We start from the raw sequence: 18,514 nt of genomic DNA on the forward strand, positions 1-18,514 counted from the left end.
GGGTGGCTGGGCATTTGAGACAGGCTTCCTGTCTCCGGCCTGGCACCATGTGGCATGTGACTGTGATATGTCAGCGGGATCGTGCCAGAGCTCATGCCAAATCTAGGGCTGGCTGAAGGATTTGGGGTCAGTGAGGTTATTTGGCCAGAACCGAAATTCCAACACTCATCTGCCTCCCGAGGCCCTGGAAGGGGTCCAGAGGGATAGGACACACCTTCCCTTGCCCATCCCCGTCACAGGGAGCTGCTGGATTTGGCCTGGTAGCTGCTCCCAACAGGAAAATACCCATATACCAGGAGGAAAACTGAAGGCCTAATGGTTCAGGGTGTGGAAAATTAGCTGGAAAAGCAATCTGCAATCGCTCCCCAGCTGGAGGTGGAGGAGAGGAGGCATCAGAGGCCTTTGTAACTTGCATTCAAAGAATATGGAGCTAAGGTCAAGGACGCTGGGTGGGTGGGGAAGCAAAGGTAAGAACCTGCAAGTGGTGACTCCGGGGCAATGAGCAACTAATAGATCGCGCTCACGGGCAGGGAGGCCCATTGGGGCCTGAGGGTCTGGACCTGACCGGGCTAAATTCCAGCTTTTCCTGGCTGGGCGTCCGAGCCGAGCCGAGCCGTTAGTTAGTGTTAGGTTAATAGCAGGCAACTGATTAGCATGTCATTTGTGTAAGCCACACCTTCAGGAAAGGGGGACCGGGTGGGACCCGGTTGGCGCTTGCCTCTTGGGTGATGGCTGAAATCCAAGACGGGGATTAGAAAGGTTTTCATCCCCAGCCTGGTGGTGGTGGTGCGGGGTGGTTTCCAGCCCACACCTGTGCAGGTGTGCGCGATGGCTGCCTGCTGCAGGGCGGGCCCCAGGACTCGACCTGGTCCTACTGACGCACAACTCCTTAGAGATCGCGGGGGCTGGTGACCTTCGGTCGGTGCAATCTCGCTGGACAAAGGCCAGCTTTGAAGAAAGCAGAGAAACTGAGGAGGGCAAGGTGCTGAGGAGGGTCAGGGGAGCTGACCTTATCTCCTCTTGCCAAGAATGCAAGAGTGACTTCAGGCCCCCCCAGTCCCACAGTCTCCCCAGTCCGCAGAAGGAGACAAGGTCACCTGCGGAAGGGTGGGGAACGAGTTTGCGCTGCCGGAGGGGGGCAGGGGCCGCTTCCCAGGCCGCCGGGAGCGGGGTCTGGTCGTTCCCACGGGTGCCCCCTCGGCAGATGGGCCCAGGGCTCTTTGTCCCCGGTCTGCAGCCGCCGCAAGGTCAAATGTCACCGCGGGGCCGCGGGCAGGGGTCAAGGGGGCGGGGCCGGACTTCGACCCCCACCCCCCCAGCCCAGGAGGGCCCCAGGGGGCTCGGGGCCTTGGCGCTTGGGGAAGGGGGCAGGGCCGCCCTCGAGGGGTGGGACCTACCGGAGGTTCTAGGATATTCCCCCTTGCCTCCAAACCGGCCCTAGTACCCCGCAACTGGTGTCCCTCAAGCTCCAGGTCCCTGCCCCTCCACTCTCAGGTCCCCTTGACTCCCTTCCCTGAACCTGGTCTCCCAAGATGCCTTCCTTCTCCCCTGCCCAAGAATGCTGGAAAGTGCAGACCAGAGACCTGGGACCCCTGTCCTCAACCCCAAATAACCAGCCAGCACCTCCAGAACATTTCCAGGCAATCCCAGAACAAAATGGTCCTCTCTAACCATCCAGACCCCCATCTCCAGCAGGGCTTACAGGGCCGGGAATTCCACTCTAGTCAGTCCGACAGAAAGTCCTCCCTCATGTCTAACCACAGTCTTTTGGCTTCCTGCACTTGCTAAAGATTCCTCCAACTTGCACCCAGCCAGACTTTCCCTGGGGGCCCCAGAGGCCCAGGCTGGGTGCATTGTGCCTGGCTTTTACGTTACCTTGGTAGCCTTTTAAATGTTGCATGATCTCCAAGATTTCCCAGATCTCCCAGCTCCCCCCCACCGAAGCCAAGGTATATCTGCCCCCTCAGATGTAATCTGGAGGACATGCCTTTTCCCAAGGCCTCTTTCTGCAAGGGGAGGGCCTGTGGGGGCAGAGGGCACTGTTTTTCCTGCTGGCAGCTCTCAGAGGCCCAGCCACGTGCCCTGGTGTCCAGTTCTGGGCCCGGGGCCTAGGGCAGGGCAGGAGATAAGGCCCAACACCGGACCTGCGGGACTCCAAGGTGAAAGGTCACCATAGGAAGGGCTTTTCCAGCTGGTTAAACGTTAACAGGCCCAGAGCTAGAAGCTCAGGCTTGCCCAGCCCAGCGCTGCCTGGGCGGGAGATGTGTGTGTGTGTGTGTGTGGGGGGGGGGGGGTGACAAACAAATGTCACTTAATAAATGCTGGTCGTCCCCAGTGAGTGAGGGGGGCAGGGGAAGCTGTAAGCCAGCGGCAACTGAGAGGCTCCTGGGAGCCTGGAAGAGACATCTGCAGTCCAGCCGGTGGCCTGGCCAAGCCCTTTATGTGAAGCACAGAAAGAAAAGGAAATGAGAGAGGAAAGGGGGGCAGGCCCCAGTAGGGATGGTGGGCATTCCTGCTGCCTCGAGCCTAGCTGGGCGGGTGGGTGCCCTGCCCCCAGAGGCCTAAAATTCTGGCGAGGGGGCCCCTGACCTCGCACCCCCGCCGGCCACAGACCACAACATCCCTTGGCCCTGGAGATTCCCAGCACCAGGTGTTAGCCCGAGCTGAGAAAGGGTGGGGTGAGGGTCGGACGCGGCGACTTTCTGGAAGAGGAAGCAAACACAATCCATCATGCAACTGTGCAAAGAAATGCCCCAGGGTGTGTGTGTGTGTGTGTGTGTGTGTACTGCGCAGGGGCGTGCCCCCCGGGTGCAACCGGCCCCCATTATTGCTTTTGCAGGGAATGCAGGGGTAGGGTTCCGAGGTGCGCCTCGAGGGCGGTTGAGCGAGGCATCGTCCAAGGCCGGAGGCGGAGGGGAGGGCCTCGGAGAGACATCTTGTGCAGGCTGCGGAAGGGCAGAGGGCAGCGGCGGCCCGGGCTCCCGCCGCGGCCCGGCAGGGGTTAAGGCTGGAGTCGGGCGAGGGCGGGGGCAGTGGGGGGATGGAGGGGGGAGGGTCAGGCCGAGCGGCCCCGTGCTCCGCCCTCGCCCCTCCCGCCGGCCCGGGCGCCGGGCGCCGAGCGAGGCCACCCATGCCCTTATAAGGGTGGCCGTCGCCGGGGCAACGAGCGCCCGCCCCCAGCCCGCGGCGCGCGCCCCTGCCCCCGCCCCCGCCCCCCGCCCGCCCCGCGAATGGAACGTTGTGTGTCAAACCGGCCGCAGCGCGAGGCCGGCGCGCGGGGTCGGCGGCGGCGGCGAGAGCGAGGCTCGGGCCCAGGCGCAGGCCCAGGCCGGGCAGGCGCGGCCGCAGAGGGGGCGGCAGCTCGGGAAGCGCCGGCCCGCAGCCTCGCAGGCCCCGAGCGGCCGCCTGGGGGCCCGGGGGAGCCGGGGGGCGCGGCGACCGGCCCCGGCGCGCGCCCGCCGCCCCTCCCCCGCGCCGCGGGCGGCCGCGTAACTTGCGGCCAAACTTTCCCCCCGGCCTCCCGCGCTCGGATGGCGGCCCGCTAAGTTGGCCGCAGCCCCCGGCCCCGCGGCGGCCAGGCCAGAGGGCGCCCCCTGCGCAGCCTGGGCCGGGCCATGGCCCGCGCGCCCCCGCCGGGGCCCCAGGGCGGCGGGGCGCGAGTCCCCGGGGCCCCCGGCTCGCGCCTCTAGCGCGCCCCCCCTCCCGCCCCCAGGCCCGGCCCCGCGCACGCGTGGGAAAGTTGGCCTGGAACCGGCCCGACCAGTTCTGCCCGGGCGCGCGGACCGGCCGCAGGAAGTTGCTGCAAAACTTTTTTGGGGGGTGCAGCCGGTGCCCCCCGCGCGCCGGGCCCGGATGCGCGCCGGGTAGGGTCCCCCCGGGCCGAGAGGGGTGCCCGGAGGGAGGAGCGCGGAGGGGGCGCCCCGGCCCCGCTGCCCTGGGGCTATGGCCATGGTGACCGGCGGCTGGGGCGGCCCCGGCGGCGGCGGCGGTGGCGGCGACACGAACGGCGTGGACAAGGCTGGCGGCTACCCGCGCGCGGCCGAGGAAGACTCGGCCTCACCCCCCGGCGCCGCCAGCGACGCCGAGCCGGGCGACGAGGAGCGGCCGGGGCTGCAGGTGGACTGCGTGGTGTGCGGGGACAAGTCGAGCGGCAAGCACTACGGCGTCTTCACCTGCGAGGGCTGCAAGAGCTTCTTCAAGCGGAGCATCCGCCGCAACCTCAGCTACACCTGCCGGTGAGCCCCCTACCCGCGCACCGCCGCCGTGCACCGGGCCCGCCTTGGGCCGGGCCTCTGACCTGCTCGGTCACCTTGGGCCTGGCGCTGACCTTCCCCAGGCCTCCACTCCCCGCTCCGAGATAGGGGCACAGCTCCCCTCCGCCCCCCTCCCTTGCACTCCTGGGATTGTGTATACAGTCGGCGCTGTATCGGTGCAGGTCCCCCCGGCAGGTGGTCCCTGGCGGCTTCCGCCCCAGTTCCTTGCTCCTTCTCCCTCCCTTCCTTTTCTCCCGAGAGGGGTCATCTCCGCGCAGGGAGGGGTTGGGGGTGCTGTCAGGGGTGGGGCCCTAACCTCAGGGCATCCCTTCTCCTGGGGATCTCGGAGCGCAGGGGACCCTGCGGGAATCGAACGTGGAACTTGGACTGCGAGGCTCGCAGCGTCCAGGGGCCATTGTCTGCGGCCGCGCGGATCGATACGGCGCGCCCTTGGGGTCAAATATCACTTCCAAAGTCGCCCTGGCCACCGAGGCGGCGGCGGCGGCGGGAGCGAGGCAGGGGTGGCACTGGGCGGCCTCCGGCCTCTTTCGCATGGGTAGCCCTGCTGTGGGGGGAGCCGGGCTTGCCCATCAGCGGGGAGCTGCCCCCCTCCCCCCCAACCCTGGGCTCACCCTGGGCCTTGGGTCACTGGAAACCGCCGTTGGGAGGGCTGGGAGGGCGCCTGGATTTGACCACACCTCGGCTGCTCCAACCCTGCCCCCATCAGGAGTGGGCGCAGACCTAGGGCTCCTGGAAAATCCCTGAAACTTCGGTTGGCCCCCTCGGGGTGGGGGGTGAATGTTTCCAAAGAAGGAGCCCCGGGCCCTCCTGGGTTGGAGGCCCCACTGACAGGGTGTGGCCTTGCTAGTTTTCTCTGGTTGATGCTGGGCTGGGGTGTCTAGCCCCGGGCCCCCTTTCCCACCAGTCCTCCGCGAGTGTCCTTTTGCTTCCTTGCCAAGCTCCTGCCCTGCACCCCAACATGAACGTGTACAGGCTCTGCAGAGCCAGTCTGGAGAGTCCCATTTTCCGGATAGGAAAAACTGAGGCCTAGAGAGGTCCTGGCAAGGCCCCGGGTCCCCCAGAGAGAGACCCTGCCCCAGTTGGGGCTTAGCAAGGGGAACTGGGGTTGGGAAGAGGGGAGCGGCTGAGTCCTGGTTCAGGGTGTCCCCAGGGAGAGGGCAGCTGATGGCGGGCTTGTTGGTGAGGCCACAGGGCGGGGCACCGGGCACCAGAGGCTGGAGTTTGGCCCCGGGTCTGCGGTCAGGGCCTGGTCTGGGGTAGCTGTGTGTGTGTGGGAGAGCTGGCCTGCTCCCTCCTCCAGTGGTAACTGGGCCACCAGACTTTGGCCTCATTCTTGTTGCTGGAATAGCTGCCTGCTCTCTGGCCGGGTCTTTGGGGAGGGCAAGGGAGGAGCTTAGGTGGTTCTGGGGTCTCAGGGGCCTCTGAAGGGAGCAGGAAGCTACAAGACAGGAGAGGGGGCTGCTGTTTGGGGCCGGCAGGTCCTTCGCCGCAGAAGCTCTGCACCGTGGGACCTGGTGAAATCACTGCCCCTTCTGAGCCTCAGATTGGTTCCGCAAAGTCCCCACAGGGCCTAGCCGGGCAGGTTTGATGCCAGCCCCCCCCCCCCCCCCCCCCAGAGAGACCCCAGTCCAATCCCGGCGCCCTCCCAGTCTGGAGGAGACACAGTGAGACACAGATGCTGCCTGCCTGTGGAGTCTGGGCTGTGCCCGAGGGAAGGATGGGTCCGGAGTCCCCGGGGAGAGTGGGGCTGGCTCTGCGCGAGGTTCAGGGAGGGCTGCCTGGAGGAGGTCCATGGGAAGTAGGCCTTGAAGCAGGAGGGGTTTGGCAGGTAGAGGAGGTGAAGGGCACTCCTGTAGAGAGCGTGGCCCAGGCAAAGGCTCAGTGGCAGGTTAGGGGAGCAGTGTGGTAAGATGAGACCACCCAGGCCTGGGAGGACTTGGAAGCGAGTGGATCTGAAGTCCTGGACTGAGGATGACAGGGAGCTGAGGAGGCTACGTGAGCAAGGGAGGGCAAGTGATCAAATTGGACCAGAGGCCAGAAGCCCAGGGAGGAGGCTGCGTTGGACCATAGGGTTGGGCAAAGCATGTGCTCTTTAGGTGGGATAACAGGTGGAACTTACTGTTTCCCCATCTGGAGGGACAGGAGATCTGTTCCCAAATCCACAGCTGGGGAAGTCGAGGCAGAAGGTTCTGGGAACCCCCCCCCCGCCCCCTGCCCCAGGTCAGGGGCCCGGAGCTGGGCCCCTGCCTGCCTGCCTGCCCGCCCCAGGCCTGGCTCTTTCCACCCGGCTGCCCAGGACCCTCCCACTGCCTGCCTGCTGGGCTTTGTTCTGGTTCTGCCTGAACTCCCTCCACCCTAGCGGGGCCTCTTCCTGGGGGCTCGGGCCGGGCAGGGGACAGAGGCCTGGGCTGCGAGGCTGGCGCTGTGGGACCTGGGCCCTTGGAGATCCCCAGGGCCTCCGCTGTCCTGAGCCTGCCGTTGAGACCCCCGCCCCCAGCTTGGGCTTGGGTCCTGCTGCCCTCCCCGAAAACCCCTCAGGTCCCCCCAGGCCCAGTGCATCCCATAGAGAGCCGGCATCTGGCCTCCCCTTTCCAGATGCGGAAACTGAGTCTCGGTGGAGAAGTTGCCACCGTAGGGCTGGGGCTGAGTGTCTGCGGCTGAGCGGTGTTGAGATTTTAACTGCATCGAGTGTTTTATGCTGACTGTCTCTGGGTACCCTCTTGGTGGCCCAGGTGGGACGCCGGGGGTGTCTCTCTGTCCCCGGAGCCGGGCCTCGGAGAGCTTCGAGGCTGGGGTGGAGGGACACCGAGGGAGCACAGGGGCAGGGGCAGGGGCCGGGGGGAAGGAGCACTGGAGAAATGTGAAGCACGAGGGCCTGAACCTGCCGGCTGGGGGCTGCCCCTGGATGGGGAGCTCCGTGTCCTGCAGGGCGGGGCGCCCTGTCCCATCCCTGCAACAGGCAGTGATCCCTGAGGGCCACTCAGGGGAAGCTTCTTTGGCTCAGTTAGGAGTCTGGAAGGTCTTCCTGGAGGAGGGGACATGGGTCTGAGGTCTTAAAGGGGGCACAGGGGTTTGTTCATTCATTCGTTCATTCGTGGTGGTCCTGTGTGGGGTGATAATACCCCGGCCCTACTGTGCCCGTAGAGGATGGGCCCTGGCCTGGCCCCAAGCCTCTTAGGTAACTCCCGAAGCCCAGCTCAGAAGCCCAGCTCCCTGAGCGTGTACCTTTGCTGTTCTCACATTGCCCTTGGGACAAAGACCTCACCCTCGGCCCAGCAATGACCAAGTAAAATGAGACCGTTGAGGCTTTCATATTTGCACGTTTCCAACTTTACAGCTCACCTCGTGCTCTCTGCGTGGAATTGCCTCTCTGTTCTGGGCAACTTTTTTTTTTTTAAGATTTTATTTATTTAATTGACAGAGCGTGACCTCCCTACAGGTGCAGGGAGGAGGGGGAGGAAAGGGGAGAGGGAGAAGCGGACTACCCACTGAGTAGGGAGCTGTTCTGAACTTCTGTTCATCCTTCAAAACCCAGTCCCAATATACCCTCCCTGGCGTGCTAATGTACTCTGCCGCAGACTCCATTCGTCCCCACCGTCCATTGTCCTCTTCCCCTTTGCAGACCTGCAGGCTTAGCCCCTGTGCCCCTTGGGGAGGGTACCTGCCCAGCCCGGGGTAGGGGGCATGGATGTTTCTCAGGTGCGGCCTTCAAAGGTGACTTATAGGGTGGCTCAGGGGGCAGGATGTGGGTGTCACGGTGACCCCTTGCGTGCCTGTAGGTCCAACCGTGACTGCCAGATCGACCAGCATCACCGGAACCAGTGCCAATACTGCCGCCTGAAGAAGTGCTTCCGGGTGGGCATGAGGAAGGAGGGTGAGTACCTGCTGGCGTGGGGCAGGCACAGGGTGAGCAAACAGCCCTCGCCTTCACTCCCTTTCTCGGGGGTCTGGGAGCCGAGGAGGGTGGGGCCTGGCGCCTGCTAACCTCGTTACCACCGATCCCACAATCTCGTGGGCCTCAGTCTGGCCCCAGGCTGGAGGAATCCAATTATCCATAGTCACCTGGTGGCTGCGGTGGAGCTGGGGATGCAGGGGACACCCTGATTCAGGCCCACGTCAGGACTCTTCTGCCCCTCAGCCCCTCCCTGCCAGGGCCCCTGGCCTCAGAGTCAGGTTCCTTGGCCCTGACACCTCAGTGACCCCTGTGCCCCTTAGCCTGGCCAACACTGAACAAGGATGGTTTTTTTTTTTTTTTTTTTTTTGATTGGTTTCTTCCATCCTCCACCCCCTGCTTTGTGTTTGTCCAAGGCAGGAACTCGCCCGATTAAGGCAAAGGGCAGCTTACCCTTCCGCCTGACCCTGGGCACTGGGAGCCAGAGGGAGGCCCAGCCCCTTGTTTCTGCCCTGGGGACTTGAGTGGACACGTGCCGGGCAGCTGGGCCTAGAGTTCTACCAAGCTCTAGAATTCACTCTTAGAATTCAGTTGGAACCCAGAGACTTCCACATGGAGCCCGGTGGGCTTGGGAGCAGGACCTGGCTCACTGGCTAAGAGCCCCATGCTGGGCTCCTGTCTCTGCCGGCCTCCCCAGGAGCAGGTTGGCAGTTCTTCCCTGCATCTTAGGTCTCTCCTGCTCTAAAGTTAGTTTCCTCTCTGCTGGCCTCTGTGAAAGAAGCTGGCAGTGGCTGCTCGGTCTCTCTCTTAAAACTGCCCGACTACACTCTTGTCCTTTCAAGTTCAGGGATGACTCGCCCTCCACAACCTTTGCTTCTGCTTGTCCATGACCTGAAGTCCTGATGTACTTCAGCTCTCCAAAGTGTCAGGAGTGGGAAATAATCACAGCTCATGCCCCAAGCACAGTCCTACCTCAGGGCCTTTGCACAGACTGTTCCCTCTTCTTGGAACACTCTTACCTCATACCTGCATGGCTTCCTTACCTTTTTTTTTTTTTTTTTTTTTAAGAGGTGGAGGGAGGGACTGCAGGGGAGGGGGAGAGAATCTTAAGCAGGCTTCATGCCCAGCGTGGAGACCAACACAGGACTCAATCACACAACATTGAGATCATAATCTGAGCTGAAATCAAGAGTTAGATGCTTAACCAACTGAGCCACCCAGGCGTCCCTTACCTCCTTTAAGGTTTGTTCAAAGAACACCTCCTCAGAGAAGCCCTCCTGATTACTCTTCACCATCCCCCTTTATTTTGCACTATCTACTTGCTCCCCCACCAGGATGTCCACTCCCTGGGGGAAGGGACTTGCGTTAGTCTTGTTTTCTTTTTTTTTTTTTTTAATTTTTATTTATTTATGATAGTCACAGAGAGAGAGAGAGAGAGAGAGAGAGAGAGGCAGAGACACAGGCAGAGGGAAAAGCAGGCTCCATGCACCGGGAGCCCGATGTGGGATTCGATCCCGGGTCTCCAGGATCGCGCCCTGGGCCAAAGGCAGGTGCCAAACCGCTGCGCCACCCAGGGATCCCTGTCTTGTTTTCTGACACATACCCAGTGACTAGTCCAGGGCCTAGAACATAGAAGGTGCTTAATACATGTTCTTGGCTTGAATTACTACCCATTGAGCCCTTCCTATATGCCTAGTGCTGTTCTAAGTAAGTTAGATTCTCATTAATTTAGTGATTGGTGTCATCACTGTCATTACTACCTGCATCTTACAGATGAGGACATTGAGCACAGAATGCAGAGGTGAAGCCATTTGCCAGGGTCAGAGAGCACTAGAGTTGGGACTTGAACCCACACAGTTTGGGCTGGATAAAGAGGAAGAGCTGGGGGAGGGGATCTCAGGAAGCAGGAACAGTGAGTGCAAAGGCACTGAGGTAGGAACATGGCTGGGTGATGGATGAATGGTGGGGATAGGGTTTAGGACTGAGTGAACAAAGGCGGAAGGAATAGGTCTTCCACCCAACCCTGGCGGGGCTGGGGCCGGGGCGTTGAGCTGGGATCTGATCTTTGACAGTTGGTTCTGAGACAAGAATCCTCGAACCTAAAGCCCCCACTAACCTGCTCAGGCCCTGACTTCCACCCACATTCTGTTCCCCATTCATTCTGTGGCCTGTTGGCTAGGAGTTCATGAAGATGAGACGGGGCATGCCAATTCATTAAAGATCATTAGTTAGTTTCTGTCTGGCCCTCAGCCCAACCACCCTGGCACAGGTCAGGTAAACCTGTGGCTACCCCTCCTCCTCTCTGTGCCTCAGTTTCCTTCTTCCTATTCACCTGAATCCTGGGAAGCCAGCAGTGGGTGCTCTCCTTTAACAGGCAAGGCTACTGATGGCAGTTAATGTTTATTGAGCACCTATTATAGGCTGGGACTCCACTCCCAGCTCTGGGGTCCCCCTGGAGCCGTGATCTGGGGGTGGGATGAGGCTGGGAGCTAGAGAAAAGATCCCATTGCTGTAGGAGAGATCACTAGCTTCAAGGCTAGGCTGGCCAGGGCCGCCCTCCACCCCAGCAGAATGAAAGTGACCCCTCCCTGGCCCTATGGTCAGCTCTGAGATCCCCATGATGGGCAGATGGGGGCATGATTGACAGGTCAGGCCTCCATGGCTGCTGAGTGGAGCTCACATCGTCCAGAGGGAGGGGGCCAGGTGCGAATTAGATTAGTCTTCACCCAAGGGCCCCATCCCACCCCCTATGCTCCTCTGCAAGAAGCGGGGTGGGACTGGTGGCTGGAAATGGCCTTCCGCTGGGGCACAGGGCAGAGCAGGGTGGGGCCTGCAGGTCCTTCTGTGCACGCATGGGGGGGATTGGGGGACCAGGGAAAGGCTGGGTGTGGGGAGCCTTTGGGGGAGGGGCTGAGTGACCCTGTGATGACTTTATCTTCCCCCCTTTTCTTCCCTCCACCTGCCCCCCCCCCCACGCCTACCCACTTTCCCCCTTGTTCCGTCCCTCCCTCTCCCTGCCACCTCCCTCGCTCCTCTCTGGTGTCTCTCCCCGTGTCCCTCAATCCCTGTCCCGCACCCCGTGTTCGTCACCCGCCTGCCCCCTCCCCGCCCGCCTCCCCACGGCTGCGGGCTGCGGGCCGCGGGGACCGGCTCCCCCCTTCCCCGCCCCCTCCGCGTCCCCCTTCCGCCCCCCAGCGGTGCAGCGCGGCCGCATCCCGCACTCGCTGCCGGGCGCCGTGGCCGCGTCCTCGGGCAGCCCCCCGGGCTCGGCGCTGGCGGCGGCGGCGGGCGGAGACCTCTTCCCGGGGCAGCCGGTGTCGGAGCTGATCGCGCAGCTGCTGCGCGCCGAGCCCTACCCCGCGGCGGCCGGGCGCTTCGGGGCGGGCGCGGCGGGCGCGTTCGGCGCGGGGGGCGGCGCGGCGGGCGCGGTGCTGGGCATCGACAACGTGTGCGAGCTGGCGGCGCGGCTGCTCTTCAGCACCGTGGAGTGGGCGCGCCACGCGCCCTTCTTCCCCGAGCTGCCGGTGGCCGACCAGGTGGCGCTGCTGCGCCTCAGCTGGAGCGAGCTCTTCGTGCTGAACGCGGCGCAGGCGGCGCTGCCCCTGCACACGGCGCCGCTGCTGGCCGCCGCCGGGCTGCACGCCGCGCCCATGGCCGCCGAGCGCGCCGTGGCCTTCATGGACCAGGTGCGCGCCTTCCAGGAGCAGGTGGACAAGCTGGGCCGCCTGCAGGTCGACTCGGCCGAGTACGGCTGCCTCAAGGCCATCGCGCTCTTCACGCCCGGTGAGATGCGCCGCGCGTCTGTGTGTCTGTGTGTGTGTCTGTCTCCCAGGACGGGTGGTGGTGGGGGGCGACCTGGACCCTGACCCCGGCCCCCAGAGGACCCCCCTCCCTGACCCTCAGCCTGCCGGCCTGGCGCCGCTGGGGGGCCAGTGGAGGAGAGACAGGCGGTGTGACACCCTGATGCCCCCAACGCCTGATCCCAGGGCTCCCTAAGAGCCCTGAGCCCTGCTCTCCAGACCCACAGCTGGGCCTGGACGCGTGGCTCAGGTCACCCAACAGCCTCTCTCCCGGATTCCCAGGCTCCCTGAGACCCCAGCCTCTACCCCCTCATCAGGGTGCTCTTGGTGCTCAGTGAGCAGATCCAGAGGCGGAGGATGAGGGAGGGGAGGTCCCTGACACCTGGTCCCCGATCTTCGTCCTCCCCAACACCCCTGACCCTCCTCTGCCGACTCGGGCCTTCCTGCTTACTGCGCAGTTACAGACGCCTGCCAGGCGGGGATACCCTGACACCTGGTTCTGGCCTCCCTTGAGCTTTCCACTCCCTGATTCCTGGGCCCCCAGACTTTTGACCCAGGGCTCCCCAAACGCCCCCTAGTTAGCCTCCTGGCAGCTGTGCCGCGTGGGACGGGGCAGGGGCGGGTCTTGGAGTCCCTCCCGCTGTGGGCGGGGCCGGCCAGGACCTTCCTAGTCTTTAGTTAACCACCTAGCCACTGAATGCCCTACCTCACTCCAGAGACTGGTGGCGCAGCTGGTTCTGCATCTGGAAGGTTCCAGATCCCACTAGGGGTCTTCTTGGGGCCAGGGATGCAGGAATGAGACGCAGGCCACTCTGAGAGGTGGCTTTCACTTGATAAATGCAGCTTTGCGCCTCTTGCCCCCAGAAGATTCTTCCTCTGCCCCACCCTTCATGGGTCTCCCACTCCAGGCCACTCTGGCTGAACACCCCCTCTGGCTTTGCCTTCCTTCTCGAGTCCCCTCCCTAGTTCCTCTTCCCCTTGAGCTTGATTAGAACTTGTCACCTTGCCCAAGGCCTCAGCTGGGGCTCCCCTGTCCTGGAGACACCAGTGTCCACACTCTTGTGTCACTGTCCTCAGTTGAGGCCACCTCAGTCTCTCGAGGACTGACACTGCCTGAGGACCCCATTTGTCCCTCAGGACTCCATTTCCCAGCACCCGGAGCCCTGAGTGGGGGGCTTGGTGTCCTCCCACCTCTCCCCACCCTCCTGACCCTGCCCTGTCTCCCCAGATGCCTGCGGCCTCTCGGACCCAGCACATGTGGAAAGCCTGCAGGAAAAGGCACAGGTGGCCCTTACTGAGTACGTGCGGGCTCAGTACCCGTCCCAGCCCCAGCGTTTCGGTCGCCTGCTGCTGCGACTCCCCGCCCTGCGCGCGGTCCCTGCCTCCCTCATCTCCCAGCTGTTCTTCATGCGCCTAGTGGGCAAGACGCCCATTGAGACGCTGATCCGAGACATGCTGCTGTCGGGAAGTACCTTCAACTGGCCCTATGGCTCAGGCCAGTGACCCCACGGGACCTGGATGTGTCGGCCTCACGGGGGGCCCCCCGAGTGGAGGACCTTGGCTTCTTTCACCAGACTCCTACTATTTTTTAAAGACTGTGAAATGTTTGTCTTCTCTGTTTTTTAAATGATCACGAAACCAAAAAGAGAGTGCTTGTCCAGACTCCAGCCTCGGCCTCCCCAGGACTTCTGGCCAGAATAGAGGGGGAGGGACCGAGGGTCCAGTTCATTTCTGGGGCAGCCTGGAGCCGGGCACCCCAAGCATAAGCTCTTGGGATGGTGAGGTTGGCTTCCCGTGTGTGATGGACAAAGGCCTGGTGTCTGGGCTTGAGGGGCAGCTGCAGCCCGGCAGGGGTAGTATTTGCCAGGCAGATCCTCTGGACATGTAATCCATGGACACTACATGAGGAATGAATCAAGGCCAATAATAAAGACGTTTCCTACCTGCACAGCCCCCATCATCTTTGTGAGGGGAGGGCAGGATGGGGGGGCACCCTACCATGGCTGCCCACCCCCAGCCATCTGGAACACCCACAACCTCACAACAGCCTGCCTTGCTGCTTTTGTGGGGAAACGGCTGGGGGCAGGGAGAGGGCCCTGCAGTCAGCTAGTGAGTCTGCAGGGGTGGGTGGCATCCTGCAGATGGCTCAGGTTCAGGTTCAAGCTCTGGGCTGTGACGGTGAGCCTCATAGATGCACACGTGCCCCGGACCAAATACCCTATTCCCTTTGGTCAGCCCTTGATCATGGTGTCCGGGCCCCAGTGTCCTCTGGAGAAACATTCCGTGTAGTTCTTGCCACATGATCTCACCCCAGACAGAGCCCTCCATTCCCTTGGCCACAGGGATGGGTTCAGGGAAGGCACGCAGCCCGGAGCTGGCCACTCGATGGCGGGATCTGGAACTAGGAGGATGGAGCTGAAAACAGCCAAGGGGTGCCTGGCTGGCTCAGCTGACTGAGCATCTGGCTTTGGCTTGGGTCATGATCCCAGGGTCCTGGGATGGAGTCTGGCATGGGGTTCCTTGCTCAGGTGGGAGCCTGCTTCTCCCTTTCCCTCTGCCTGCCGCTACCCGCCCCCCCCCCCCCCCCCCCCGCTTGTGTGTGTGCTCACTCGCTCTCTGACAGATAAATAAAATTAAAAAAAAAGGAGCCAAAATAGGTAGACCAACTTCCCAGGATACCTTTGGAGTCCCTGGAGCCTGTCATATCCAAAACCTTTGGATGCTTCAGTCTCATGATCCCAGATTTACCCTTTTGTGCCTGAGCCTGTTTGGTTTCCTCTCACATGTAACTAATAAAACCTCCCATTTCAGAGATTGGGATCTGGACGGTGGGACAGGTAAGGACAGCTAAGGACCAGCTGAAATGGGGACCCAATTAAGTTGATGTTGGGGGAGGCAGGGCCCTGCCATCCTGGCCTCTCTGATGGGAAAGGCATCAATGGGACAGAACTCAGGTATTGCTCCACAGGCTGGCCTGTGCTCAGCCCTTAACCCTCCAAAATGTTCCCCATGAGCACCCAGCCTCTTCCATGTCCATCTTGGAAGAGGCCTGAGAGGGAAGACTGGGCATTTGAATCCACTTCCTGTGGAATGAATAGGAGGGTCTCAGGGGTGTGCTCTGCCCCCCAGCAGGGCCTAAAGTAGGAATGGGATTGAGAGGATACTGGGCTCCCATTGGAAGGCCGACTCTGCCCTGAGTCAGCACCTTCCACAGTGTCCTTTGGGGAAGCAAATGTATGTCCCCTCCAATTGGGTGGGACAGTGATGACCTCTTAGATTCCTAGCACATCTGAGAACTGAGCAGACCATCCTGTCTGTCCTGCTGTCCGGTCCCCAGGCCAGAGACTTGGATGCCTGTCTAGGCCTGAGTGCAGAGCTACCCAGGCGTCCCAGAAGTGGAGATTTTTAAGGGCTCATTTATCTGGGTGGGCCTCAGGGACTCCAGCAGGGCCCCTGGGCTGAGTCTGCCCCCTTCAGGAGGTCCCCAGCATTATGTCACATGAATTTTGCGTGATGCCCACTGAGCAAGACTAGGGAGGATCCTCTACAGTCCTGTTGCTGGAAACTTTTGAAAAAAGATTTATTTAGTTATTTTAGAGAGAGAGCACATGCTTGCCAGCAGGGGGAGGGGCAGAGGGAGAGGGAGAAGCGGACTCTCAGCAGAGCCTGGGGACTGAGACCATGACCTGAACCAAAATCAAGAGTCAGATGCTCAGGATGCCTGGATGGCTCAGCGGTTGTGTCTGCCTTTGGCTCAGGGTGGGATCCTGGAGTCCTGGGGTCAAGTCTTGCATCGGGCTCCCTGGGGGGAGCCTGCTTCTCCCTCTGCCTATGTCTCTGCCTCTCTCTCTGTGTCTCTCATGAATAAATAAATAAAATCTTGAAGCAGGTACACTATCTCCTTAAAAAAAGAAGTCAGATGCTCAACTGACTGAGCCACCCAGGTGCCCTGGTTACTGGAAACTGTTGGGCCATGGAGCTCCCCCAGCCCAAGCCTGCCTGAGCAAGTAATGCTGGATGTCGGCCCCTCAGCATCCAGGGTCACATGAGGGCTCTTGGTGGAGAGGGGGCCCTCTGGACAGACCAGAGTTCACACCCTGTGTGGATAAGTCGCTTTCCTGGAATTTTGATTTTTAACTCCATTAGATGGAAGAACAACTTTTTGGTGCCAACTGAGTGAAATCAGGAGTGTTAAGCGGCTGTACACAGTAGGCATTTCATAAATATTTACTGCACCGAGACACAGACTCAGGCAAGACCTGCTTCCAGGGGATGGGCTGAGATCTGGGCTCAGGGCCAGTGGTCCCTGTGGAGGTTCTGGGAAGGCTTCCTGGAGGAGGTGCCATCCGAGCTGGGTCTCAAAGGCTGAGGCATTTGCCAAAGCTACCCCAGGAAGGGGTAACAGAAGGAGCTAGAGCCAGAAGGTAGTAAGAGAGGCAAGTACAGGGCAAGAGGGCCACCCTGCCATGTCCTTCCGCCTGTCCTCCAGGGCGCTCAGAAGTACACAGAGCCCTCGCAGTCTCCTTGCTCATCGAACTTCTGGATCTGCATCTTGAGGTGCCTGAGTTTGCCCTTCAGGTAGTGGCAGCGAGCCTGCTTGTCCAGGAAGCTGGGGTCCTGGGCAGGGCAAGACCCAGGAGAGTCCTTGTGGTGCTTTGGCCTCTGGCCCTCGGAGGCTCAACCCTTCACCTCTTCCTCTTTGGACCTCAGTTTCCTCTCCTTGAAACTGGGCTCACTGAGCCTCTTGGGAGGATGGGGTGTGCAAAGGCGGGCCTGTGGGGCTCGGGGGCACAACTCACCGTCTGCTTCTTCTCAAATTCCCTCCAGACGCGGGCAGCAACGTTGGCTTCCTTCTGCGAGTAGAGAAGGGGTTGGGGGTGCTCAGAGGATGCTGAACTCAAGGATGGATGGGGAAACTGAGGCTCAGACAAAGTGACCCGGGGGTGCAGACTTCCAGGGCTGACCCTGGTTACTATGCTGTGGTGCTCAACCAGCCCTGAAGAGGAAGGGGCCCAGAGACCTGGACCCAGAGGGGGTCCCAGAGCCCAGGGTCCACCACCTGGAAGGGCTGTGGGCCAGGGGTGTCTGCTGGGGCTGACCTGGCTTCGGGGCCTGGGCAGTGAGTTCAGCAAGGTCTCCAGCTGCTGGAGTTTTGCCAGGGCCGAGCCCACCTCCTGCTGGAGCTCCAAGAACTCTGTGTACTGGTCCTGGAACACCGCAGCGTAGCGGCTGCGTTCCCTCTCACTGCTCACTTGTGGGTACTTCCTGCGGGGTTCAAGTGGGTCAGAGCGGGGCGGAAAGAGCCCGACCCTTCCCCCAATCAGTTTAATTTGTTTTACTTTGCCCATGTTGGACTCCCGGCCCCAAAACCTCTTTTTCTCTTTTTACTATTCGGTAAACTCTTATACATTTGTCGAAGCCCCAGCCTCTATGCCCCTTCCCTGTTCCCAGGCATCAGGATCAAGGTGGGGGGACACTCACAGCTCATAGTCGGGCACTGGCTGGGGCCTTGGCGTGTGCTCCCTGGGGATGGCTTCGATAGGCTTCCTGGTGCTCAAGGGGGCCCGGGAGGGCAGCTCATCCTCAAATACAATCTTCTTGGGCCTTGCCCTGGGGGCTCCTAGTTGAGGCTCGCACAGAGCGCGGGGGGCGCTGGCTTCCCGGCCTGGGGGCACCAGTCGCTGCAGGTGCCGCAGGAATCATGTTCCCCACTTCCCTTGCCGCGGGGTGCCGCCCCCCCGGTAACCAGGGTGGGGAAGCCACGGCCCCCCACACCTGGGCGCCCTCCTCCCGCCCCGACTCACCGGGGGCCCAGGGCCGGGCGGGCGGGTCTGCAGGTCCCCACGGTGGCCGCGGGGCTTGGGCGGCTCCCGGGTGGGCATCGGCTTCGGCGAGGCGCCGGGGGGGCGTCCCCGGGGCGGCGAGCGGGTCCTGCGGGGGGCGCCGTGGCCCGCGCGTGGCGGGGGCGGTCGGCGAGCGGCCTGCGGAGCCGGAGAAGCGCGCGCCTGGGGCGGGCGGGGCCGCGGGAGCACCGGGGGCGGACTCCGGAGCCGCGCACCGGCCGCCACCGCCCACTCCTCCATTTGCATACACGCACCCGATTGGCTCGCACAGCAGCCCGCCCCCGGCGGCGCAACCCGGAAAGGCGCTGCGCCCGTGACGTCAGCGCGCATCCCGGGTGGGCCCCGCCTCCAGTTAACCCCCGCGCTGCTGCAGCCTCGCCTGCTCAGGGCGCGTGAAGCCCGCGGACACCACCCCCGGGAAGCCCCCCGGGACTTCCGCCCCAGCTGCAGGCCGCACGGACGGCTCCCGTCCGGGGTTACCTGTCCCAGCGTCCGGGTCTCCGAGCCTGGGTCCGCTCCCAGAGACGCGCCCGAGTCCAGGTTGTGCTTTAACTTCAAAGGTTGGACCCAACTGGCGGGGTCGCTCCACAGGGTGGGGCGCGGCTGGGCGGGGCTGGCGGGGAGGGGGCGGCACCCCGCGGTAAGGGAAGTGGGAACCTGACCTGCTGTGTGCTTGGAGCTGGCCGCTCACCTTCTCTGACCCTC

The 18,514-nt window shown here is 62.4% G+C and overlaps 2 protein-coding genes and 1 long non-coding RNA gene across 4 annotated transcripts; 1 reads left to right on the plus strand and 2 right to left on the minus strand.

The window, feature by feature from the left end:
• The first annotated feature begins 3,702 nt into the window (after positions 1 to 3,702).
• NR2F6 (nuclear receptor subfamily 2 group F member 6) lies at positions 3,703 to 13,914 on the plus strand. The gene is made up of 4 exons (XM_025457957.3): positions 3,703 to 4,235; positions 8,054 to 8,148; positions 11,362 to 11,949; positions 13,195 to 13,914. The coding sequence occupies exons 1-4, from the start codon at positions 3,943 to 3,945 to the stop codon at positions 13,467 to 13,469; spliced, it is 1,251 nt and encodes a 416-aa protein (XP_025313742.1). The 5' UTR covers positions 3,703 to 3,942; the 3' UTR covers positions 13,470 to 13,914.
• Positions 8,020 to 11,104, minus strand: LOC118351589 (uncharacterized). 2 transcript variants are annotated; one of them, XR_004807244.2, is made up of 3 exons: positions 8,620 to 11,104; positions 8,260 to 8,354; positions 8,020 to 8,159 (listed from the first exon to the last, which is right to left on the minus strand). It is a non-coding gene; the product is annotated as an uncharacterized LOC118351589 (long non-coding RNA). The 2 variants fall into 2 exon arrangements; XR_004807245.2 differs by having other exon boundaries at positions 8,036 to 8,156; positions 8,620 to 11,102.
• Positions 13,915 to 16,177: 2,263 nt separating the features above from the next.
• OCEL1 (occludin/ELL domain containing 1) lies at positions 16,178 to 18,430 on the minus strand (the record flags this gene model as incomplete). The annotated part of the gene is made up of 6 exons (XM_035702592.2): positions 16,178 to 16,583; positions 16,766 to 16,819; positions 17,066 to 17,231; positions 17,448 to 17,647; positions 17,771 to 17,947; positions 18,290 to 18,430. Coding segments are annotated over 6 exons (861 nt in total), but the record flags the coding sequence as incomplete, so codon positions are not given.
• Between the last annotated feature and the right edge of the window lie 84 nt (positions 18,431 to 18,514).

Source organism: Canis lupus, chromosome 20 (genome assembly GCF_003254725.2).
Source record: "Canis lupus dingo isolate Sandy chromosome 20, ASM325472v2, whole genome shotgun sequence".
In the NCBI taxonomy this organism is placed as follows: domain Eukaryota; kingdom Metazoa; phylum Chordata; class Mammalia; order Carnivora; family Canidae; genus Canis; species Canis lupus.

Excerpts from the sequence above, each read along its gene's own strand:
- NR2F6 (XM_025457957.3), top strand. The coding sequence starts at position 3,943 with ATGGCCATGGTGACCGGCGGCTGGGGCGGCCCCGGCGGCGGCGGCGGT. Across the intron at positions 4,236-8,053 it reads AACCTCAGCTACACCTGCCG|GTCCAACCGTGACTGCCAGA; the intron begins GTGAGCCCCCTA and ends GCGTGCCTGTAG. Across the intron at positions 11,950-13,194 it reads CATCGCGCTCTTCACGCCCG|ATGCCTGCGGCCTCTCGGAC; the intron begins GTGAGATGCGCC and ends CTGTCTCCCCAG.